The 26,722-nt window shown below is 37.8% G+C and overlaps 1 protein-coding gene across 1 annotated transcript in view; it reads left to right on the plus strand.

Moving 5' to 3' along the window:
* WBP4 (WW domain binding protein 4) overlaps positions 1-25,610 on the plus strand; it is a 33,962-nt gene extending 8,352 nt beyond the window's left edge. The window contains exons 5-10 of the mRNA XM_070408988.1: positions 5,167-5,334; positions 8,463-8,509; positions 8,935-9,010; positions 10,966-11,159; positions 14,819-14,997; positions 24,349-25,610. Coding sequence (XP_070265089.1) covers positions 5,167-5,334; positions 8,463-8,509; positions 8,935-9,010; positions 10,966-11,159; positions 14,819-14,997; positions 24,349-24,559 — 875 coding nt within the window. The 3' untranslated portion in view covers positions 24,560-25,610. The remainder of the gene's footprint in view (positions 1-5,166; positions 5,335-8,462; positions 8,510-8,934; positions 9,011-10,965; positions 11,160-14,818; positions 14,998-24,348) is intronic.
* Positions 25,611-26,722: the final 1,112 nt, after the last annotated feature.

Below are 26,722 nucleotides of genomic sequence, written 5' to 3' on the forward strand. Positions count from 1 at the left end.
CCTGCTGGCCTGATCACCCCCAACTGCCCTCCTCTGATGGCCAATTTGGTTCTGATTGGTCAGTTTCTGTGCCAGTCAGCGTCAAAAGCTCCGCCTCCTTGACAGCCATTGGCTCCTCACACTTCACCCTGATTTGGTTCTGATTGGTTGGTTTCTATGCCAGTCAGCGTCTCTGGGCCTATCAACAGGGCCTGATCAGAAAGGCGGGGCTGATCAACAGCCTGGAGAGAAATGGAGGCATGGCTGCTGGAGAGAAAGAGAGAGGCAAATGCTGATCAACAGCTGCCACAGAGGCTATGGATCAGACCTTGCTTCTCAGGCCTTTCTCCGGGCCTGATTGACTGTAAGACTGACTTCCGGTTGGTCGAGCCTCCGGTTGTGACGGACCCAGGGTTTTTATATATTAGCATTAACGGATTATTGCTAGAAAGTAGATTACTTTTTTCTTTTTACTTTTTCATTGAGTATATTTGACAAGCATTGTATAAATTTAAGGTGTACAATGTGTTACTGTGATACTAATCCTATATAATAAAAGGCTAATATGCAAATTGTCCCCTCGGGAGTTCAACCAACTGGGAGTTTGACCACTCGCTATGATGTGCGCTGACCACCACGGGGCAGCGCCAAATGAAGGAAAGCCCCGGCTGGCAGCCAGAGGAAGGAAGACACCGGCTGGCAGTTGGGGAAAGGAAGGAAGGCCCTGATCAGCCCTGATGGCCGGCCAGGCCTAGGGAACCTACCCATGAACAAATTTTGTGCACCGGGCCTCTAGTACAGTGATGGCAAACCTATGACACAAGTGTCAGAGGTTACACACGAACTCATTTTTTTGGTTGATTTTTCTTTGTTAAATGACATTTAAATATATATTAAATAAATATCAAAAATATAAGTCTTTATTTTACTGTGGTTGCAAATATCAAAAAATTTCTATATGTGACACAGCACCAGAGTTAAGTTAGGGTTTTTCAAAATGCTGACACGCCAAGCTCAAAAGGTTCGCCATCACTGCTTTAGTATATCATAGTCCCACTAGAGGCCCGGTGCACGAATTCATGCACAGTGGGGTCCAGCTGGCCACACTCCCAATCAGGGTTTCGGGGGCTGATCGAGGCCGGGTGGGTCAGGGGGAGGGGCCACGGGAAGTTGGCTGGCCAGCCCCGCCCCTGATGGGGGGGCTGGGGATGGGAGGGGCCACAGGCACTTAGCAGGGCCTGATCGGGGGAATGGGCCGCAGTCTGTTGGCCAGCCAGCCCCAACCCCTGGTCAAACTCCTAGTCGAAGGGACAATTTGCATATAAGCCTTTTATTATATAGAATGCCATTGTAGTGGTATTTATCACATTACTTAATTGTAGTACAATATTTTTACCTATATTCATTACTCTATGCTGGCAATTTTCAACTGTTTTTATCTCACGGCACACATAAACTAATTACTAAAATACTGCAGCACACCAAAAATATATTCTATTATTTTGTCAACCTGATAAAAACCATAGATATAATTTTGATTCATTTACACCAGACAGTTACTATGTTGGCTGTTGTCATTTTTTATTTGGCATTCTAAGGGCAAAGAGGTCAGGTTTTGCATGTTTTAAAAATTTTTTGGGCACACAGGTTGAAAATGACTGCTCTATGCATTGCAGCCGTCGCCAACCGGTGGTCCGCGGACCACTGGTGGTCTGTGAAGTCAGAAAGGTTGGTGACCTCTGCATTAGAGCTCTGTGGATTATTTACTACTCATTGCAAGTTTGTATCCTTATACAGCAGCAGTCTTACTCTCCCACCCCCCCATTTCCTGGTAACCACCATTTTACTCTCTGTTTTTATAAGTTTGACTATTTATTTATTCTGTTGTTTATTTATTCCGCTGCTGTAACCAGAGAGCCACACCAACAAGGGCTAAATTTGACTTTTTTAAGATTCCACAAAGGAGATAGACAGAACTTGTTTTTCTCTTTCTGACTTATCTCACTTAACACAGTGTGCTGAGGGTCCATTCATGTTGTCACAAATTGCAGGATATCCTCCTTTTCCATGGTTGAATACTATTCCATACTACATGTTTTTTAATCCATTCATCTGTTGATGGGCATTTAGGTTTCCACATTTTGGTTATTGTGAATACTACTGCAATAAACGCAGGAGTGCATATATCTCTTGGAGATCCTGTTTTTATTTCCTTTGGGTGTATACCCAGAAGTGGAATTACTGGAATCTATGATAAATCTATTTTTAATTTTTTTGAAGAACTTCCATATTGTTTTCCATAGTGATTAGACCAATTTTCAGTCACACCAAGAGTATAGAAGGGTTTCCTTTTCATCACATCTTTGCCAGCAACAAAGTAAATAATTTGAGGGTTTGAAGATACTCAGTTCCAGATAAAAAGCATTTATCTAGCCCGGCCAGCGTGGCTGGGGTTGAGCATCGACCTATGAACCAGGAAATCACAGTTTGATTCCCGTCGTCGCAGATGCCTAGGTTGGGGGCTCGGTCCCCAGTAGGGGGCATATAGGAAGCAGCTAATCAATGATTTTCTGTCATTGATGTTTCTGTCTCCCTCTCCCTTCCTCTCTAAAATCAATAAAAAAATACAAAAAAGATTTTTTTAAAGCATTCATCTGTCTTGTTATTAAATTTAAGCTTTAAGTGGGGAACTTTTTTTCCATGACATATCCATTGTCCTTAAACCAGGCATATTGCAAGTCACAGTTGTTGATCTTACATAATGGTGTGGTCGTCGGCATGGATTGGTATTTTTACTCTAATAAAAACTGCTTTCAGTAAGTTTTTAAACAGAATAGCAGTTAATTGACATTGCCCTCATCAAATAAAAACAGTTATAACCAGACTTTAAAAATATTATCCTGGATATTGCTAGTTAAAATGGGGAAAGCATTATTTTACAAAGATAAAGCTACATGTTTATAAGATGTATAAGGTGTTTATAAGAGAGAAAAGATGTTGGCATCGGGAAGGCCAGAGAGGGCTGGGGGGTTAAAAGATCAACCGAAGGACTTGTATCCATGCGTATAAGCATAACCATTGGACACAAGTCCCTGTGGGGTAGGGGAGGCTGGGGGAAGGTCAAGGGGGGAAAAAAAATAGACATATGTACTACTCTTTGTAATATCTTAAGCAATAAAACAAAATTAAAAAAAGAAGATGTTGGCATTCCTACAGAATTAGAGAGTAGTAGTCATCTCATCAAATATATGCCTTGGGAGAATTCATAATTTTTGTAGCATTTTCCTGAATGAGATATATATTCCTTTATTAAAAGTACAACAATTCAGTATAAAGAATTTTTAAAATAAAGTTATACATTTTATGTTATGGTCTATTTGGAGATTGTCTTACTTTTTCTTACATTATGTCAAGTACATCTTTTCTTTTGAATAACTAAGGATATACAGAGTGGTTAGGAGCACAGGTTTCAAGTCAACCAGAATTATCTCTTGTTAGCTATACAACCTTCAATTTTTATTAAAATTAAGTAATAAGCCCTAACCGGTTTGGCTCAGTGGATAGAGCATTGGCCTGCAGACTGAAGGGTCCCAGGTTCGATTCCGGTCAAGGGCATGTACCTTGGTTGCAGGCACATCCCCAGTAGTGGGTGTGCAGGAGGCAGCTCATCAATGTTTCTTACTCTCTATGCCTCTCCCTTCCTCTCTGTAAAAAATCAATAAAATATATTTTAAAAAATAAAATAATAAAATAAAATTAAGTAATAAAGTAATATAATAGTATAAATTGCTTATTACAAGAGTGATACTTGTAACAATGTTTAATAAAGGGTATAAAATGCCATAAAAATGCCAACATTTATTTCATTTCTTCCTGGTTGACATTTAGGTTGCTTAGAGTTTTTCATTGTTAGAATGCTTCAGTGAGCATCCTTATGTGTGAGTGTTTTTGCATTTATCCCTATAAGTTTACTTTCTAGAAGATTGCCAAAATCAAGCCTGAATATATTTTGTAGATTGATAGTTAATATTCCAGCAATGTCTCCAAGATTAATCCTTTTGCTAGAAATAAAGTTAATTTATTAATTGATGTTGGGAATGACTGGCTAATCTTTAGAAAAAAGTAAAACCATAAAAACTGCCTGTTTTTTCATACCCATAGATTAGACAGACCAACACTGGATTCAGTCATTTTTTTCAGTACTTATTGATCTAATACCAAAAAATTACATTTCTTTGAATATTAGTGAAGGTAAATGTTAATCTCCTGCATTACCTCTGTACTTTTTGCCCATTTTTCTGTTACAGTATTGCATTTGTTAGGGATTTTTGTTAGGAACATTAATCCTCTGTGATATTTGTTATAAATATTTGTCATTTGTGTTTCCTGTGTATATGTGTGGGGTTTTTTTTTGCCATATGCAATAATTCTAATTTGTATGTAGTTAAATTTAACATTATTTTACTTTGTGGCGTTTTTTTAAATATATTTTTATTGATTTCAGAGAGGAAGGGAAAGAGAGAGAGAAACATCAATGATGAGAGAGAATCATTGATTGGCTGCCTCCTGCACGCGCCCTGCTGGGGATTAAGCCCACAACACGGGTATGTGCCCTTGACTGGAATCAAACCTGGGACCCTTCAGTCCGCAGGCTACGCTCTATCCACTGAGCCAAACCAGCTAGGGCAGGGTTTTTTGTTTTTGTTTTTGTTTTGTTTTTAATATCTTTCATATGAAATTTATATTGATATAAAAACATGAGAGATACTGAGGAGAGGTGAACAGCTTAACTTTTTTCCAAATAATTAGCCAGTCAGTCCAACATCATTTATTAAATGATCTCTCTTCCCCTATAATAGGAAACACCAGGAATCTGCAGTTGGATCCATTTCTGTACTGTTCTGTTTCAGTCATTTATTTCCCTATTCCTGGATCAGTTGTATACTGTCTTTTTTACCATAGTTTTAGAATAAATTTTAATACCTGATAGTACTAGATTCCTCTATCACTTCTATTTTGTAATTCCCCTGGATATTGGTGCATGTTTAGTTTTCCATATAAGCTTTATAATGATATGTCAAGTTCCCAAAAGAATCTTAGCAGGTTTTTTATTTTAATATTATTTATGTTTTATCGGGGGTCGGGGGTTTTATTGTCTACTTCACCCTTCTCTCATCTTTCCTCTAGAAATTTCAGAGCCAAGCATACCACCAAAAACCAGCACTGTCCCACCCATCTCTGCATCAAATCAGCAGAAAGAAAAGAAGAAAAAGAAAAAAGACCCTTCAAAGGGCAGATGGGTAGAAGGCATAACCTCTGAAGGTTACCATTACTATTATGATCTTATCACTGGAGGTAAGTCACGTGTTCATAGAGCTACGGAGAATGATAATTGACAGTTTATTTTGTCTTTAGACATCTAGTTAATATTGGAATATTTAAACAGTGAAATACTATAACTATACATTTTTGCCACTAAATAGTAAAAAAATTATGTGCCCTTTAAAAAGGTACCCTTCTCAGAGTGACTCAGTGTCTTAGTTAGTTAAAGCCTTAATATTGGGTTCCTTACAAATAAACTAAAGCTTTATATTTTTTCAATAGAACCTTCTAAAACAATGAGCTACATGTAAATAAAGCATTTTATGTGGAATAAAGGTATTTCAGATCCACTTCACAAATTGCAGGAGTTTTATTCTGTGGAGGAGATTTTCTATCCAAGAGCATACTGAGAACCAGAAACTGATTTCTTTTTTGTGTAGCTGTCTTGATTGACTTAATAAATTACCCCTCCCCATGAATGTTTTGGATATCAATTTCTAATAAAATGCACAATGGTATCCTATATAATAAAAGGGTAATATGCCAATAGGCCGAACAGCAGAACAACCGAACAACCAATCAAACTTAATATGCTAATGATATGCTAAGGCTGTTCAACAGCTCACTGTGATGTGCACTGACCACCAGGGGGCAGATGCTCCAACCGGTAGGAGCATCTGGGGTCCGGCTGATCAGGACTGAGCGAGATGAGCTGGACACGCCCTAGAGCCCTCCCGTGGTCCCTCCCCGGCCCTATCTCGCAGGCCACTCCCCTTGGGAGGGTGCCAGACACAGAGCTCATGGGACTAATTGGGTACAAGCCTGAGGCAGACACAGTGGGGCCGGGGTGAGTGGGAGCGGCAGGTAGGAGCCTTAGGCAGCTTTGGAATGCGGGTTTCTGCCCAATCCCTGCAGGCCACCCAAAGGGACTCCACCCATGCATGAATTCGTGCACTGGGCCTCTAGTTTCTTAATAAAACTATCAAAAACATCTTTTTATTTTTTTCTTTAAAATGAAATATATTTGGTATTTTTATTCCATGTAAATTCTGGCATAAATAAATGAATTTGTTATACATTTACTCTTCAAAAACATAAAATTTAGTACCAGAAATAATTAAGTGAGATACAAGGAAGAATTTTAAAGAGCTATAATGTAAGAGAGATGTAATTAAGATTATATGGGAGCCAAAATAGGAATTAATTGTGATTATGTGGATCTGAGAGATTACCACTGAAATTACTTATGAGCTGATCTACAAGTTAAAATGAGGATGTCAGGAATGATGTCATCATACCATTTGTATTCCTAGCACTTAACACAGTGTGCCTGGCATTGTGCAGATACTCCATTGGTATTTGCTTTTAATATATTTTATTGAATTTTTTTTTACAGAGAGGAAGGGAGAGGAATAGAGAGTTAGAAACATCGATGAGAGAAATATCGATCAGCTGCCTCCTGCACACCCCATGTTGGGGATGTGCCCACAACCAAGGTACATGCCCTTGACCGGAATCGAACCTGGGACCATTCAGTCCACAAGCCAACGCTCTGTCCACTGAGCCAAACCAGTTAGGGCTCCATTGGTATTTTGATTGAAAAAGATTGCAGTAGCTTATTATGAGGCTACAGCAGGTATTCCACATAGATAGAACAATATCTATAATAATAAAAGCGTAACATGCAAATTGACCAAATGGCCAAACAGCGGAATGACCTTACGGACAAAGCTGGGGCTGCGAAGGCCTCCTCTTGCATGAATTTCGTGCATTGGGCCTCTAGTGACTCTATAAAGGTTTGAGCCCTGACCGGGTGGCTCAGTTGATTGGAGCATTGTACCTTGCAACCAAACGTGATTGCAGGTTCAACTTCTATTTAGGGCACATACCTAAGTTTCCAGTCCGATCCCTGGTCGGGTGTACAGGAGGCAACCAATTGATGTTTCTTTCTCTCCCTCCTTCTCTTTCTCCCTCCTTTAAAAATTCAATTAAAAAAACCTTTGGGTGAGGATTTTTAAAATAAAGAAGGCTAGAAAGTTTGGGAAATAGTTATCTGGTAGAGGTAAAGCATAAGGTTCTTTGAAGATGACATGGTAGAAGAGCCTGGAAAAAATAGATTTGGGCCATATCATAGAGGACTCAGAAAATGATGGTTCCCTTTGCTGAGATATGAAATATGGAAACATGCTTAGTTTAAGTGGGGTGGTGAATTCATATTTGGATATGTTGAGGTTGAGGTATCTATAGAATATTCATGTGGCAATTTTCCTAACTCCCAACTCTAATTCATAATTAGTCCGGAGTGTAGATAATACATTAACTTTTAGGAGTATGTGAGATCACAAGAAAAAAAAAAAGAGAACAAAAGGTAACATGGTGGGTAGTACATATATTAAAGGGATGTATAGAAAAAAGCCAGGGGGAAAAAAGTTAAGAATAGAAGGCAGGAAATGAGATCAGAAAATTAATCATGAAGAAAACCTTGGGCTATAAGTAGTAGTAGTATTATGATCTTTAGAACCATGATCAGTTTCAGACTACATAGAAATAGTAATAATGACTCAGTTTGCACTGAGCCGTAAGTGAAGTGCACGTTGTAGTTTAGCAGTGAATCATAGATTATTATATGCTAAGGATTATACGTCTTTCAAATTTATATAGAAACTATTATGTCTTTTCTCCCTTCTAGTGCCTATTGCTTGCTTCCTTTTTTCACCATCCTTCTTTATATACTCTTTCTCAGGATACTTGTTTTTAATTCCTGCATACTTCATCTTGTTCCTCTTTTGAGTCATTTGTTCTATATCTCACTCTCCCCTCCAAAGATGTCAAAAGGCTATGTCATCCCTTCCAGATTTTTCAAGCCTGAATTTAGTGAAGTTTTTAAGAGAAGCCCTACCTGGCTCTAATAATTCCTGTGGAAGTACCAGTAACTTGTAATGATTCTGTCCTTCCTTGGTCATATAGCATTTACATGTATTGTTCTACACAATGCTACTGGATGCATGTTGGTTCTCTTTATTTTTCAATTATGTTTTCATCTCTAGACCTTAGTGTTTTGTACACATTGAATAGCTTGTAAATTTTTGCCAAAGTGAATTTTTTGGAAACTTTTTTTAAAGCAAAAGGATTTTATAAATGCAATGTATTTTTGTTTTAAGCATCTCAATGGGAGAAACCTGAAGGATTTCAAGGAAACTTAAAAAAGGTAACTGAAGTACATTAATAGTGTCTTTGATTTATTCTTTAAAGTGATTGGCTTCTGGGGTTTTGGTAGAGTTTTATTAAGCAAATTTACTTTCAAATAAGCCCCTCCTCCCCCAGACTCTTTGTTCCTTTTCTTCTATAATCCTTTCATTAGTAGGCTGGGTAGAGGTTAAAAGTGATGTCTTCTCAAAAACTCCATACAGGGTAAATATTACTAGTTGCCGTTCACATGTCCCCTGCCCATCTGTGAAAAATTGTTCCTAGCTTTCAGAGGTGAGCATAAACCAAGCTTTCTGGCCATGATCTGTACCACCTCCGCTAACTCCCAGGTTTTGAGAGAAAAGGAAAGGGTGGCTAATTCTGCCTTAGTTATCTAATATATAACTACATTGTTTTCCATCTATGCTGTTTTTTTCGTCTCATTAGACAGCAGGGAAGGCTGTTTGGGTAGAAGGTTTAAGTGAAGATGGTTACACCTATTATTATAATACAGAAACAGGAGGTAAGTATTACCTTTGATCATCTTAAGAATCTAAAATTATACCTGAAACTGCTTCTTAGCCTGCTAATGAATCATCTAAACTAGGGAATTTAAGTACATATAGTGATAAGCATATTTTTGTAAAACGTATTATTTTTTGTAATTTAGAAAAACACATTAATTCTCATGGAAAAACAAAAGGATTTCTATATATAATATACTACACTATGCTATGTAATTCTCAATTGATACTGCATTCATAAATTTTAAAAATTGAGTCATTTTTACTTTCTCTACCATTACTGGTTTTTATTATGATTATTTTAGAAATATAATCATTACCTTGGAAAGTACCTTAAAGATCAGTCAATTTGCCTTTTCCTTTTTCAAAAAACAAAACTGATGGTGTTTTTGCAGTGGCTGAGGTTGTCAAATTTTCACTTTTATCAGTTTAATAATGTTCCAGTTATATAAGTATTTACAAAACATGCCTAATTATTAACTAATTATTACATTTTTAAAATTAAAAATTTAATTTCATAAAACTGCCTTTTAAGTAATGGTACTTGATTTCTCTGCAGTTAATATCAAAATAGCTATAATATCAGTGTAACTTTGACAGGTTTGTGTTTTGTTTAATTCATACTAACCAAAGCCTTCTGCATAGCATTAAATCTTATAGGAGGAAAAGAAAAGGTCTTTTAACCTTTAAATGGATACCTAGCCTGCCCAATGATAGCAATGGTTCTATCTCAGTTAAGTTGAGATACTGAATCTTTATAGAGATTAAGGAATATATAATGTAACTCTAGAGTAAGAGCTGAATTTAACACACAACTTCTTTCCTTACCAGGTATATGATTGTGGGCAAGTCGTTGAGCCTATAGGTCCTCTTAAGTAAAATAGAGACAATCACCTATTCTATGGGGTCATGAGAGTCAGGTGTCTATAAAATTCCCAGAACAGTGCCTGGTATCTATTATATATATACAAATTATGTATTATTTATTTCCTGAAGATTCTTTCGTTATTTATGTAAAATAGAGACCCAAAAAAAAAGTAATTTTAAAAAAAATGTTTTTATTGATTTCAGAGAGAAAGGGAGGGGAGAAAGAGAGAGAAACATCGATCGGCTGCCTCCTGCATGCCCCACACTGGGAATGGAGCCCACAACCTGGGCATATGCCCTGACTGGAAATCGAACCGTGACCTCCTGGTTCATAGATCGAGACTCAACCACTGAGCCACACCAGCCGGGCAGTAATGTTTTTATTAGTGCTTGAAAGTATCCTATATTAAAAAGAGATTATATGTATTGATTTGTCCTCAAAAGTTTTAGTTTATGTCTAGACCAGTGTGATTATTAATAGAGCCCTTTCCAGTCTTAAAGCTCTCCCAATTGGACAATAAATTTTAGGATCCCTCTCCCTTTTATTAAACTAAAAATATAGATTGACTGCAAGATAATTAGAAATGCTATCATTTTACTAAAAGCCCAATAGGCCACTAGGTGGCAGTAGAGTTCAATCAAGGTTTTTTCCCTACTAGAAAAATGACAAATTATATTCATTTAGATTTTTACAGTATGATTTCTCTTTGTAAAGATCCTAGGAAATCTTTGTGGTAACTAAGTTCCAGAAAATCTGATGTGTGCTCATTATTACATACATTTCCTGAAATCAGTGACAGTTAAATTGTGGAAATCCTTAGAAAGTATTTTCTAGTTCTTAGGCCTCTTTCCATCAGGGCTGTAGTTGATACATCTAGTGAATCAAGGTTGTTTGAAATAAATTTCTGAAAGATACAAGAGTAAGAGCTAACAGAATTCTTATTTATTATTTTCTTGACCGGTGATGGTATAAAATAGATGCAGAGTTGTCATTTAGCAATATAAGTGACGGGAAGCATTATATTGAGAATTATTTCTGAATTGAATTGGTAACCAAATAACATGACTACTTTAATGTGTTGGATAGAATCCAGATGGGAAAAACCTGATGATTTTATTCCACACTCTGGCGATCTGCTTTCTAGTAAAGTCAATGAAAAGTCACTTGGCACCCCGGAAGAATCCAAATCATCAAATTCACATAGTGATTCTGATGGGGAACAGGAAGAACAAAAAGTAGAGGTCTCTACAGAAACACCAAAGCTAAAAATAAAGTTTAAGGTAGGTGCTGGATTTACTCTTTATAAAAGTTTATCAATTTATAAAAAGCACTTTAGACTTTCTTAAATTTTCTGGTAAAAGATAGACTTAAAACCAAGACCTGTATTTTGGTAACTGGATAAATAGCTGTACCATTTATTGTTACCTGTTTAGTAGTAAGACAGTAAATTTATTTTTAGATGTCCTAAACTTGAGCTGCGTCATTGAAAGAGAGCTGTCTGAACATGCAAATCAGAATGTCTAGGCTACAAATGTTGAGTATCATTAACAAACTGGTAGTAATTTAAATTTTAGAATGGGTGCAGTAATCTTGGAAAATAACCTTGGAGAACATTAAACATTTAAGTGGCAGACAGAGAAAGAGGAGCCCACAAGTAGAATGAGAAAAGAGTGATTAGGAAGGTATGCAAAGAAGCAGAAGAATTTATCTCAGAAGTCAGAGGAATAGAGAGCATCCAGGATTAATTAGGCCTAGAAAAAGGAAAATGTCCATTGAATTTTGCAATAATGAAGTCCTGGATACCCTTCTAGCAATTTCACAGGAGTTTTGGATGGTAGAACGCATATTACAGGGGGATGAAAAGTGTTTCATTATGTGGTATATATAGTTTGAATATGAAATGAAAGTAGAAATTAGGTGATAGGATGTTGGCTACATATTAATCATGAGAGATTATGGTGGTGACATTTTTGTTGAGAAGGACCCCAAAAGAGGTAGAAAGGGAATACCAACAGGGATAGGTAAATAGGTTGGTCTTGAACAAGGAATAAACTCATTTTACGTAAGACGATAAGGTTTTCATTTTCTTTAAGAAGGTATGACTATGGTATGACTATGGATGAGTTGGTATCAAGGAGGAAATTGAAAGAGTCATGCCACTTAGTCTCAGTTACTCATTCATAAAGAAATCAAGATTGCTTGCTCAGGGTGAGGAGCTGTGAAGAGCTTGAAACAACATTTATGAATTGAAATAGTCACTGAGCTGGAATGGGAGGGGAAATGAACCAAGATTGATAGGCTGCCGAAACCGGTTTGGCTCAGTGGATAGAGCGTCAGCTTGCGGACTGAAAGGTCCCAGGTTCGATTCTGGTCAAGGGCATGTACCTGGGTTGCGGGCACATCCCCAGTAGGAGATGTGCAGGAGGCAGCTGATCGATGTTTCTCTCTCATCGATGTTTCTAGCTCTCTATCTCTCTCCCTTCCTCTCTGTAAAAAAATCAATAAAATATATTAAAAAAAAAAAAAAAGATTGATAGGCTGAGTGCCTAGCCATGGTAGGAAAGTAAAAACAGATTTATACAGTATTAGTGGCCCGGTGCACAAAATTCGTGCACAGGGGCGGCAGGGGGGGTGGGGTGTGTGAGGGGGGTGTTCCTCAGCCTAGCCTGAACCCTCTCCAATCTAGGACCCCTCAGGGGATGTCGGACTGCCTATGGCAGGGGTCCTCAAACTACGGCCCGCGGGCCACATGCGGCCCGCCGAAAACATTTATCCGGCCCACCGGGTGTTTTTGCCGCCGCTGTGTGCGTAGGAATTTGTTCATAATTTTTTTTAAACTATAGTCTGGCCCTCCAACGGTCTGAGGGACAGTGAACTGGCCCCCTGTTTAAAAAGTTTGAGGACCCCTGGCCTATGGGATCAGGCTTAAACCGGCAGTCGGACATCCCTCTTGCAATCCGGGACCGCTGGCTCCTAACCACTCACCAGCCTGCTCACCCCTCACTGGCCTTCTCGCCCTTAACTGCCCACCCCCACTGGCCTGCTTGCCCCCAACTGCCCCCCTCACCCCCGTCGGCCTGATTGCCTCCAACTGCCCCCCCCCCCCCGTGCCGGCCTGCTAGCCCCCAACTGGCCCCCCCTGCCGGCCTGATCACCCCAACTGCCCTCCCCTCCTGGCTTGATCACCCCTAACTGCCTCTACCTCGGCCCCGCCACCATGGCTTTGTCCAGAAGGACGTCCAGAAGGTCTCCCGGTCTAACTAGCATATTACCCTTTTATTAGTATAGATTACTAGTCCTCTTGCTTTTATGACCTTTCCAGAATCACTCAGGAGCCCAGGTGCCAAAGTAAACAAGATACATAGCATTGATCCATGGTTGAGATTGCTGGCCTGAGAGGCAAAGGAATATCGAGGATTCTGGAAAGGGTACTTTGAGGCCACAGCTAGAATCTTGTCATTGCCTAAAATTTCTCTACCTACCCATAATTCTTGATGGAACTTAGGGCAAGGGATGTATCTAACTTGTAGAGGAACAGCAGCAAAGATCTTATAGTAGTAGCCATCTCACAGTGTTTATAGTCAAGTTTAGGTAAGCCTGCATTCAACTTGGGACAGAAAATTTCAAGCAAACAAAATATTACAAAATTCAGTTAAACAAGGACAAACTATTTATAAACCTATCATGTATACCATTAGGTTGCTAAATACAGGCATACCTCATTTTATTGCACTTTGCTTTAATTGCACTTCACAGATGTTTCGTGTTTTACAAATTGAAGGCAAGATCCTCCACCAGCAAAAATATTTACAAGACTCACTTTATTGTGGTGGTCTGGAACTGAACCTGCAGTATCTCTGAGGTATGCCTGTATAGTGAAGATCAAAATCATTGATTTTGAAACTCAGCTGAGGCTAAGGAATTTTTAAGTTCTAGAATGATAAGAGTTTGAATAGAGAACACGGTGTCAGAGTTGGCACAGTCATCAGTGAATATAGAGTAGTGGCCAGAGGTCATTAGATCATATAAGGAGGAATGGAAGAGAACTGTATAGATGGCAGTATTGTGAGCCTCAGGAAATATTTATTGCATGAGAATCAAAGTCAAAATATTTTGTTTTTAGTAAAATAAAAATATTTTATTTCTAAAAAGTTAGGGCCTAGAAGCAGTCAAAATCCTAAGAGAAAGCAGGTGCTGACTCCTAGTTTTATGATACCAATAGCATAAGGGAATGAGCTAATATCCATTCAAAGAATTGCAAACAAAACGGTATCCCAGGACTGCCACCCATAGTTGTGCAATTGCAAAGAAATCCAGTCCATAGTCTACTTGCTAAACTGGGTCACAGGACCTTGTTATCCCAGATGAAGGGGTGCCATAAAACCACCAGCCCTATCTAGGGACTACTATGGGAGCTGCTTGTCCCTCCAGGGTGTGTCTTCTAATTTCACGTAGCTTCCAGTTGTATAGGACACTAAAGTTCTGGCAATGTAGTCAACATAAAGTTAAGACGAATAGGTTAAGGGAGTTCTTTAAATAGATAGTGGGTGTAAAGGGGTCTAGTGACATGGCAGTAAACTCAAAAGGAGCACAGTATAAAGGAAGGTCAATGTTGGATATATAAGTAAGGAGATAAAACACAAAAGAAAAGAGAGGATAAAAAAAGCTAATGTATGTTTTTAATTGTAGAACATTAATAGGATCATGTCCTATTTTAAAAAGCAGCTTTGGCTATGGTGTGATAATATTTTACATGTGATGAAAAAACCTTATTGACCATTTAAGTTTTTTTTTATGTACATTTGTTGTGTTATGTGCAAATATAAACAATTAAGAGAGTTAATGTATTCTTATTATTTAGAAACCAATAATAAGATTCCATTAAAGAAATTTTGTTTCTGTCCTAGTAGTACCTTATTTCTTGACTTTGACATTTCAGGTAAAAAATAAAAACAGTGATAAAGTAAATGAAGGCAAGATCCTCCTTTCTGAAAAACAGAAAGAAACAAATATCCAAGAGCAGAATTCATCAGGTTCAAAAGAAGAAAAATCCAAAGCTCATAAAAAATCAAACCCATATGGAGAATGGAAAGAAATTAAACAAGAAGTTGAGTCTCAGTAAGTACCTGAAATGTAATCCCACTGTTATTACAAGTATTTTATATCAAGTACTTCAATAAGTTATAGTAACTATTTGAAGGATAAAGTACTCATTAAAAGTATAGCTCATTTATTTTATTACTAGAGTGTGTTTTTTTCCTAATATTTTAAAATATGAGTTGGGTTATTTTAAAAAGGTAGTGATTGTTTTCATTTCTTCCAAAATATGACATTTCTGTTGAGCACACATTCACACAGTAACTCAGTTATACACACATGAGCATTCTCACACTCATGATTATTATTCTATCTGAGAAATAAATATCTGCATAGTCAACAAATGCTGCATATAATACATCTAAAAGCAATAAAAAAGTTCTGTTGCTGTCTTCAAAATGGCTTATGACAAAGTTTTTAAGCCAGTTTAAGAAAACAACAGTTTTATCAATTGAACAAGATCATGGTGAGATGTTACCTGGTTTATATTTCTAGCTTATGTGATCAAGTCAGTTATTGTCTTAGAAGCATTTACACAATGAAAGGAAGATCTCACTTTCAGCTTCACAGATTAGTGTTTCTTAACTGCTTAAAAAAAATCTTCAGGTGGGAAAAAAAGTATCTTCTAATTACATTAGTTAAGCAGTTATTCTCTAAAACATTGCTTTGAAATGGTAATGAAAGATGACTAATCTAGTGATACTTGAAATTATTTATGTTAAAATTATATTTTAATGAAAAGGTTGAATTTTTTCACAAGGTAAAAGTAATGCAAGTTTTGGACAACTTTATATACCTGTTCTAATTAGAAATGATTCTCTAGGGGTAACACACCGTTAAAATGGTACTAGGATAGATTCCGGGCACCATAGTGGCATAGGTAAATGTAGTACTCCAATCTTCCCACAACCACATCAAAATTACAACTAAACTGCAGAACAACCATCATTCAGAACTGCCTGAAATCTAACTGAACAGAAGTCCTACAGCTAAGGATATGATGAAGCCACATTGAGACTGGTAGGAGGAGTGGACACCCAGAAAGGCTGGTCCCACTGATAAAAATTGGGAGAGATATCTCAGCTGTGGGGGTCCCCCTGAGGAGTGAGAGGTTCCAGTCCCACACCAGACTGCCCACCAGATGCTGCTTGTTTGAGAAATTGGGTACCAGTAACACAAAGAGAAATTATCATAACTTCTGTCTGTAAAAACCAGTGGGGATTGTAGTTCAGTGAGCTGGAGGGCTGCTGGAGTCCCAAGCATTTCTTTTAAAGGGCCAGTGCACAGACTTTCTCAGCTCACTCACTTCTCCAGCACTGGGCCAGCTGCTCAAAAGGCACCAGGGTTATAAGGGGAGGAACTGAATTGTCTGCAGTCAGGGCAAGAGCTGGAGGGGCAACTTTCTCTCATACAGAAGTGCTGGTAGAATGGTGGCAACAGGAGGGTGTTCCTTTTCTGAGCCCTCCCACCATAGATCCAGTAGGTGGGCACCATATCTGAGTCTCCATCAACCTGGCTGTCACCCTGGTCCCTGAGACCCAAACCCACCAAATTGCAGGTCCACCCAAGCTGTTTGCAATGGCTTTTCCATATGAACAACTTGTCTTGGCTCATAACTTCAGACATTACTAAAATTTCTCAAACAAGCAGCATTTGGCATCTGTGTGCCCCTTACCTCATGCAAAGTTGCCACAGGCCCAGCACTAGCAGCAGCCAGCCTTGGTTCACAGATTAGCCTCACTTCAGCACCTCCAAGCCCAGCACAAGTAGCAGCTATCTAAGAATCACTTTGTAAGTCATGCTGATGGCCCTGGGGGACAACACAGGCAGCAGCTGACCTTTGCCTGCACTTTCCGGGAGACACCTAAGCCAGCATACCTGGTGCACAGCATCAGACCATGTTGAAGCACCACCCAACTGCCTCCACAAGAAACACATTCAAGCAGCATACTCAAGAGGCTTCAGAGCCCTAATGAAGTAAGTCTTCCATGGGTTGGGCCCGTGCACAGCTAATCCTCCAAGGTGGTCACAGCCAGTCCTTGATAGGCCTAGGGATAAATCCCTCCTGTTGATGTGCCGACAGCAATCAGTGCTCAACTACAACATGAGGGTGTACACCAAGCATGTCAAACTCAGAGAGGCTAACACAGGCCAAATAAACAAGGTTTAAGTTTATGTGGACCACAAAAAAACAAAAGCTTCAATTTTCATAGAAATGTAGGTTTATTTCAATAGAGACATGCTAAATACAAAAGGCTGAAATAAATGAGTAATTGTTAACATAAAATAATAGAACATTTTAATAAAAATTAATATTTTTTTCTTGAACATTAACTTACCGGACACTGAATAACTGCCCAAATTAATAAGCGTAATGCAAATAAACCTACTTTTCTTATTCTCCCAAAGCGAAATATTTCCTGTTGCACACACCAAACAAGTCAGTATAAGACTAATGACGTGGCAATCGGCTGCTAAAATACTCGCTGCTAGTATTAGTGGGGAGAGATGGTGTGCTTGCGCATAAGGGAAATGAATGCAACACGATTATAGTAAACAATCATTAGTGAACGTTGTAGTTCATTATTAATAACTAGAGGCCCAGTGCACAAAATTTGTGCACTAGGGGGTGGGGTCCCTCAGCCCGGCCTGCACCCTCTCACAGTCTGGGACCCCCTCACTCCTTACCGCCCACCTGCTCACTCCTTACCGCTCGGCTCGCTGCTCCTTAGCGGCAGGCTCCTTACCACTCAGCTCGCTGCTCCTTAGCATTCCCACAGAGGTGGGAAAGGCTCCCGCCACTACCACAGAGCCTGGCTTCTGGCTGAGCGGCGCTCCCCCTGTGGGAGCTCACTGACCATCGGGTGAAAGCTCCTGCATTGAGTGTCTGCCCCCTGGTGGTCAGTGTGCAACTTGGCGACCAGTTGTTCTGGTCATTCCTCATAATGGTTGCTTAGGCTTTTATTATATTGATTATGTATAACAGGATGTTGTAAAAATTAAGTTACGAAATTTTTATTAAAACATTTCTTACATACCATCATATTGGCTGGGCCACAAAAATATTTGTTGTGGGCCTCATGCAAGCTGTGAGTTTAACATGCTTGGTGTACACAGCCCAAAAGTAGTGCCCAGCTTGGGTGAACATAAGGCTGTGCCACTGGACCACACAGGACACCTACTCTATGAGGCCACTCTATCAAGCCCAGGAGACATACCAGCTCTATCTAATACATAGAAACAAACGGGGGCAGCCAAATAGGAGACAAAGAAACGTGTCCCAAATGAAAGAACAAAACTCCAGAAAAAGAACTAAACAAAATGGAGAAATCTACTAGATGCAGAGTTCAGACCACTGGTTATAAGGATACTCAATGGACTTAGGGGAATAGTAGATGAACTTAGTGAAAACTTCAGCAAAGAGATAGGAAACAAAAACAACTAGAAAACAAAAAAGAACCAGTAACAAATGAAGAATACATTAATTGAAATTAATTGAATACATTACAAGGTATCAACAGTGGAGTAGATGAAGCAGAAATTTGGAAGATAAGGAAGCAGAAAACACCCAATCAGAACTGCAAAAATGAAAAAGAATCCCCCCAAAAAGGAGGATAGTATAAGGAGCCTCTGGGACAACTTCAATCATACCAACATTTGCATCAAGAGGATGCCAGGAGAAGAGAGAGAGAGAGCAAGGAACTGAAAACATGTGAAGAAATAATGTGGAAAATTTCCCTAACATAGTGAAGGAAATAGACATACAAGTCCAGGAAGTGCAGAGTCCCAAACAATATGAACCCAAAGAGGCCCACTTTAAGACATACCATAAATAAAATGCAAAAAGTTAAAGAGAGTATTTGAAAAGCAGCTAGTTAACTACAAGGGAGCTCCCTTAAGACTGTCAGCTGATTTCTCAACAGACACTTGGAGGTCAGAAGGGATTGGCAAGAAATATTCAAAGAGATGAAAAGGCAAGGGCATACAGCCAAGATTACCCAGCAAAGTTATTTAGAATCAAAGGACAGATAAAGAGCTTCCCAGACAAGAGAAATCTAAAGGAGTTCATCACCACCAAACTAATATTACATGAAATGTTATAAAAAGGTGTTCTTTCAGAAGAAGAAAAGATTTAAAAAAAATGAATAATAAAATGGCCATAAATACTTAGCAACAATTGAATCTAAAAAACAAATGAACAGAAACATACTCAGATACAGAGAACATTTTGATGATTGCCATATGGGAGGATATTGTGGGGATGGGTGAAAAAGATGAAGGGGTTAAGAAGTATAGATTCATGCCTGCCCAGTATGGCTCAGTGGTTGAGCATCAACCCATGAACCAGGTCAAGATTCAATTCCTGGTTAGGGCACATGCCCAGGTTACAGGCTTGATCCCCAGTAGGGGGCGTGCAGGAGGCAGCCAATTGATTCTTATTGATGTTTCTGTCTCTCCCTCTCCCTTCCTCTCTCTGAAATCAATAAAAATATATATTTTTAAATACTTTGAGAAAAAAAGAAGTATAGATGGGTATTACAGAATAGTCATGGAAATATAAAGTACAACCTAGGGGAGTGATGGCGAACCTTTTGAGCTCAGCGTGTCAGCATTTTGAAAAACCCTAACTTAACTCTGGTGCCGTGTCACATATAGAAGTTTTTTGATATTTGCAACCATAGTAAAACAAAGACTTATATTTTTGATATTTATTTTATATATTTAAATGCCGTTTAACAAAGAAAAATCAACCAAAAATATGAGTTCGCGTGTCACCTCTGACACGCATGTCATAGGTTTGCCATCACTGGCCTAGGGAATAGTCAATGATATTTTAATAACTGTGTATGGTGACAGATGGGTACAAGATTCATCAAGATGATCACTTAGTAAGTTATATAATGTCTAATCATTGGGTAGTATACCTGAAATTAATGTATGTCAACTGTAACTGAAAAACAAAAAATGATTTAAAGTAAGGTAATTGTTACTATTATGAAACATTGAAATTGTATATATTAAATATTGGGAAATGTGTATTTAATAAATATTTAATTCAGGTACCATAAGTAAATTATGTATTTTGAAGTTGCAGAAATAATAGACTACATTACTTCAGACCTAAGTGACTTAAGTGACTTACAATAAGAAGATGGTCCTATTATACCAATATCTACTATTCTGCAAAGTTGAGATTTCTCAGATTTTGAGTATTTTTTTCTTGTGATAACTATATTCTAAGGCCATTCTTATTAAATTTTAATCACTAAGCCAGTTTAGTATGTGATGAAATATGTCTGACTCCCTAAGTAGATTAGCCTAATTTCTTAAGGATTTTTTTCCTCTAAAAATAACATACATGTTTATTATAAAAGACTTTTTTAAATGAAGAAAAGCATAAAATATCCTATTTTGTTAAAATTTTATAAATGTTATTTTAAATTGCCATATAATATGTAGTCATTTAGATGTGCATTGATTTTGCTCAGCCATTCTCTTTCTGCTGACATTATGTTATCTCCACATTTTTTTGTTTTTATAACTTACTCTGATTATTATATAGATACTAGAGGCCTGATGCATGAAATTGGGGGGGGGGTCCCTCAGCCCGGCCTGCGCCCTCTCGCAATCCAGGACCCCTTGGGGATGTCCAACTGCCGATTTAGGTCTAAACTGGTAGTCGGACATCCCTCTTGCAATCTGGGACCCCTTGCTCCTAACCGCCCGCCTGCTCGCTCCTTACCGCTTGGCTTGCCGCTCCTTAGCGCTGCCATGGAAGCGGGAAAGTCTCCCGCCACTGCCTCTGCGCGCGCCAGCTGTGAGCCCGGCTTCTGGCTGAGCAGTGCTCCAGCTATGGGAGCACACCGACCACCAGGGGCCAGCTCCTGCGTTGAGCGTCTGCCCCTTGGTGGTGGAGCTGCCCCCTGGAGGTCAGTGTGCATCATAGCAACTGGTTGTTCTGCCGTTCTGTCAATTTACATATTGAGGTTTTATTATATAGGATATTACTCTGTGCACATTACTGACTATTTCTAGGAATGGCATAGCTGTTTAAAGATTAGGAGTATCATACAAATTTATGCTTTATTAGCAGTTTTGAAAGTTCCTCTTCCATTGGACCCCCTCAGCAAAAACTGGCATGTATTCAGTATTACATTGTCCATCCAAAAATGTTGTATCTCTCCTTTTACTCAAGTCATCTTGTATGATTTTATAGTTTTTGTATCTGCCTCTATGTAAGTCTCACATTTGCTTTTCTTGAATGTAAGCTAGGTAGCCACTTAGTCTAGTTGGTTTACTGATGTAACCCCAGAACTAAAAACAGTGCCTACACATAATAGATGCTTAGTAAGTGTGTTTTAAGTACATTAATTAATTTTTAAATTGTGGATTTTATCCATTTCTTATTATTTCTTTAATTAGTAAATACGGTATGAAAAAGCTTGTGTCCTGTTGTGCTGCTGAATTATTTTATTTATAAAACTACTATACTGAGTCATGGGTTTTCCATGTACAAACTTTGCTGCAAATATTTTTTGATTTTTTTTCTTTTGATTTTGCTCCCTATTTATTTCATTTCCTATTTGCTTTAGTTAGATTTTTAAACCCAGTGTTATATAATAGTGATGACAGTGGGCATTCATGTTTGTTTCTGATTTCAGTGGAAATGTCTCTAAAATTTATATTGAGGATTATATTGACTGTTGATCTTAAGCCTATTATGTTATTTTTATTATGTTAAGGATGTGTGCTTTATTTCTGGATTCTTCAAGGATTATCAGAAATTGATTTTGATAAATTTCAGTAGTCATAGCTTTGATATGGGGAACAGATTGGGAAATGGTGGTCTGTAGTTTTGTTTTTCTTTATAAAATGAGTGATATCTTTATCAGGTTTGGATATTTGACTTATGCTAGATAAAAAGTGAGATAGCTTTTCCTTATTTAATGCTCTTGAATAATTTAATAGTTCCTCTGGGATTAGAAAGTTTAATAGAAATTACTAGTAAAAGCTGGTTCTGGAGTTCTAGGAGGGAGGTAATTTTTTTGTATCTTTCTTTAGTCTCTTGGTTACTATCTGTGACATTGGACAAGTTGCCTTATCTCGTTGAGCCTCAGTTTCCTCATTTGTAAAAGTTATAGTTCCCAACTGATTTCTAATTTGTTGTGTGGAATACATTAGAAAAGACAAATTAACACATATAGGACCATGTACGCACTTGGCACCTAGATCACCTAAGATTTCAACTATTATGTACTGCAGCTGCTGTTTTGGAGGAAAGAGCAGGGCATGGGGGTTATAGCTTCAACTACTTATAGCTTCAACTACTTATTCTTGAGTACTAATCAGTTTCAGTAATCTATATTTTCCCCTAAAATCTTGTATTTCATATAGACTTTAACATTTAAAACATATGGTAATACAGTAAACTTTCTGTAATTTTTGGCATTGCTTTTTGAGATATAATTTTGATTAGAGACTTCAATCCATTTAAATTTAGAATAATATCTGGATTTACCAATGCCATCTTATCAATTGTTTTTTGGCTATGTTGTAGTTCCCTTTTTCCTTTTTTCTCTCTTGTTGAATTGATGTGATTATGCAGTGGTATGCTTTTATTCCCTTCTTTTATACCTCATGAATCTATTTTAGGTTTTTGTTTTGTGATTACCATGATGCTTATATAAAACTTCTTATATATATAAAACAGTCTATTTTACACTGTCTGATAACAACTTCAGTCACAAAAAATACATTTTTACTTCTGTTTTATGTTTTTGATGTCAAAATTTACATCTTCATATATTGTGTACCTATTAACAAATAGTTTTAGCTAGTCTGGTTTTAATGTATTTGTCTTTTAACCTTTATATTAGAGTTAAGTAGTTAACACACAACCCTAATAGAGTCTCCGTTTATTCTGACTATATGCTTTGTATATTCTGACTATATACCATTTTGGGGGGTATATTTTTATGTTAGTAATTAGCAGCCTTTCAGTTCAGCTAAAAACTCCTTTCAGCATTTCTTGCAAAGCAGAATAACCTCAGATTTTTTTTATTAGGGTAAGTTTTTATTGCCTTCATTTCTGAAAGACACCTTAACTGGCTAGGTAATCTTGATTAGCATTGTATTCCTTTCAACACTTGGAATATATCATCACATTCTCTTCTGGCTTGCATTGTTTGCTGAGATATTCTCTGGTAGCCTTATGAAATTCTCTTGTATGAGTAAAATTTTCTTCACTTGATGCTTTTAAAATTCTTTCTTTGTCTTAGATGTTAAACAGTCTCATTAAAATGTGTTTTGAAGATCTTTTTGGATTACAATTTTTTTTTTAATATATTTTATTGATTTTTTACAGAGAGGAAGGGAGAGAGATAGATAGTTAGAAACATCGATGGGAGAGAAACATTGACCAGCTGCCTCCTGCACATCTCCCACGGGGGATGTGCCCGCAACCCAGGTACATGCCCTTGACCGGAATCGAACCCGGGACCTTTCAGTCCGCAGGCCGACGCTCTAGTGGATTACAATTTTGAGGTGACCTATATTAACTTCAACTTGATGTACAAATCTCTCCCCACTTTTGGGAAATTTTCACACATTATTTGTAAGCTCTGGGAGGGGCAGGAATTGAGCTGGGCCTCAGGAATTACTGACCAGGCCTGAAACATTGGCAGAATTCTCCATCTTCGATCCCTAATCTCTGTAGAACTCCTTTCTCTAAATAGGGAGGATATGTAGTTCCCAACAAGTTTTATACGTCTAGCCACTAAAAAGTTAAACATAATGATCATTCTGGTCCATGTTCAAAAAGCTCAGGGAATGGAGTGATGGGTTTATTATGCTCGTGTTAAACAGGTATTGATCTGTGGATTAGTCAACTGAATATTTATAGTAACCATATGGATGGTTGAAGGGCTAGTTCCTTAGTAAAAGGGTGGTAGGCAAATAGCTGCATGGAGTCGTTACTACACTAGGCCATTGACATTCCATGGTTTTCATCTTGTGCTGTGTGAGCCCCCATAGGTCTTGTCAGTCCGTGGCAAAATCATTTTCCATAAATACATCTCACTTATTCACCTATATAACTGTACTGTTAATCATACATAAGCACAATCATTTCCTTAAACGACACATGTTTTGTGCGACAGGAATAAAAGAATAGATGGGAGTTTTCCTGGTGTGTCCACCTAAATAAGTATTTAGTATCTTAAATAATTTATTTTAAAATAGTTTCCTACTCTAAAATGGCTAACTTCCCACTATTAGAAAGGTGATCTTGGGGCTTTGGTGGACCCACCAGTTATGTGAAAGTTTGTCTTACTCTTTGTCAAGTAATGGTTTTATTTTTATTTTCTATTCCAGTGAGGAGGTAGATTTGGAACTTCCAAGCACTGAAAATGAATATTTATCAACTTCAGAAGCTGCTGTTGGTGAGGAACCCAAAGTAGTTTTTAAAGAAAAAACAGTCACTTCTCTTGGAGTCGTGGCAGATGGAGTGGCCCCAGTATTCAAAAAGAGAAAAGTGGAAAATGGAAAATCTAGAAATTTAAGACAGCGAGGTGATGATCAATAATTGGAAAAGAGTTTTGGAACAGGATGCAAACTACACATCTTAAAAGCTTCTCTGTATTATTTCTAAATACTTTAATGCTAAAAATTTAGATTTATTCTAAACGTATTTTATGTGAATGTAAAATAAATCTTTTTTTATGTGAAATTTATTTTTGTTCCTAAAATGGAAGCCTACCACCTTGCATTGTATTACAGTGTATTATGTTCAGTGTCTAAAAATGCTAATTGTCATAATATAAGATGCTATGTATCTGTTATTTAAAACCTGGAAAAGCAAGGCCTTTATTCCGTTTTTACTCATATGAACATATTTACCCAGCACTGAAAATGCATTACTTTCATACACTGATATTAACTGTTATCTAAGAAATAAGAATCAGACCCCATAAGAGAAGATTCACAGGCCATTGATAGACTCAGTTCTGAGAATCCTGTCAAAAGGCTGATTTAGGAAATATATGCACATTGCCTTGTTACTCAACTTAAGGTCAAGGACCAAGAAAAGGACTACAGCTCAATTAGAGTGCAAATTGGACCACAGGTACAAATGAGTGTTTGCCTAGTTCAAAGCAACAACCATTGCTTAAGCATTTTTACTTTGAGCTAGGTATTATACTGTGCCCTGGGGATATAAAAATAAGGCATATCCCTATTCACAACTTCACATTCTAGCATAGTCCTTTCCTTCCAGTCATGTACTCTGTTTAGCAGTCTTATTTACATGTACTGGAAAATCTTTTTTAAGGTTTACTTAAAACTAGGTAGATGAAGGCTTGAACACAAATAGTAATGTCTCAGGCTTCAGTAAAAGATTTTAGTGTTCCCTTAGACAAATTAGACATTTCTTGTTTTCTAGTTAAGTTTCTTAAAAAATAGAATATTTCTTATTTAATCAATTTGAAATAGATACCTTCTCTTTATTACTCCAAATTCTTAAAATTATATTTTTATAAATTGTACAGTATTTAATGTTTGGTAGTAAATATTTGTCTTAAGGTTACTAGTATACATGTAAGAAAATGATAGATTATTAAAAACTTTATGAAAGAGCAAATTAATACTTGGGTGTTTGGTTTTTTTTCTAATATCAGAGTCATCTTAGCATTGGAGAGCAAATATTTGGAGATTTGTTTTTCCACTTGTTCAATTTACTTACTTGGGCATTTCATGAACGTAGAGCATTGTAAAGAAGTATTTTAGGTTCTGTATAGCCCATTTGTCATCTAAGTAATGTATCTTGTTGCTTGACTCCTCAATTGGAAAAGATGGTAAGACTATAAATGCAATACTGCTATATTTTACCCACATTTAGCTTATACAAAATACACAATTGAAGACATTTTTAAAACTGCACCTCACTATGTAAAGTGTTTCTCTTTGATGCATTCATTTTGTTTTTATTATCCTCACCTGAGGATATGGTTATTGACTTGAGAGAGAGAGAGAAACCTCGATGTGAGAGAGAAACATCAATCAATTGCCTTCCATATGCACACTGTCTGGGGATCAAATCCACAATCTAGGAATGTATATTGACTGGGAATCAAACCCACAACCTTTTAGTGTACCAGACAATGCCCCAACCAACTGAGCAACCTGGCCAGGGCTTTTTGATGCATTCTTTAACTACTTTACCTTTGTAATAAGACTATTAGAAGTTTGAAGGTAAATCTTAAACAAACTGGTTTTAAGGATTGCTTAGAAAAGACTTAGCCATAACTGCTCGCTCCGCCCGCCCTGTTGATCCCCTGGGACCCGCCCCGCCCAAGCCTTGTACGAAGGCGTTTGCTGGATAGCCTCAGGCAGAGGCTAGATTAGCACCTCCCTAGAGCTCCAGGACAGAAGTTCTCCCACTGCAGACACAGCTGATTCTCACAGCCAATTGGCCTGGAGGTCAATTCCTCCCAGTGATACCTACAACAATCAAGGCTTAACTACAAGACTGTGCACACAGCCCACAAGGGGGTGCACCAAGAGTGTCCACCTCAGGTAATTGGGGAGGCTGAGCCACTAGGCCCTATAGGACACCTAGCACAGAAAGCCACTCTATTCACACAGGAAAGCATAAAAAATGCGGAGACAAAGAAACAGGTCACAAATGACAGAAATGGAGGACAGCAAATGACTAGATATAGAGTTCAAAACCACGGTTCTAAGATTTTTC

This window comes from Myotis yumanensis, unplaced genomic scaffold, assembly GCF_028538775.1.
Source record: "Myotis yumanensis isolate MYYU_CA2020_CCGP unplaced genomic scaffold, mMyoYum1.0.hap1 SCAF_3, whole genome shotgun sequence".
Lineage (NCBI taxonomy): Eukaryota > Metazoa > Chordata > Mammalia > Chiroptera > Vespertilionidae > Myotis > Myotis yumanensis.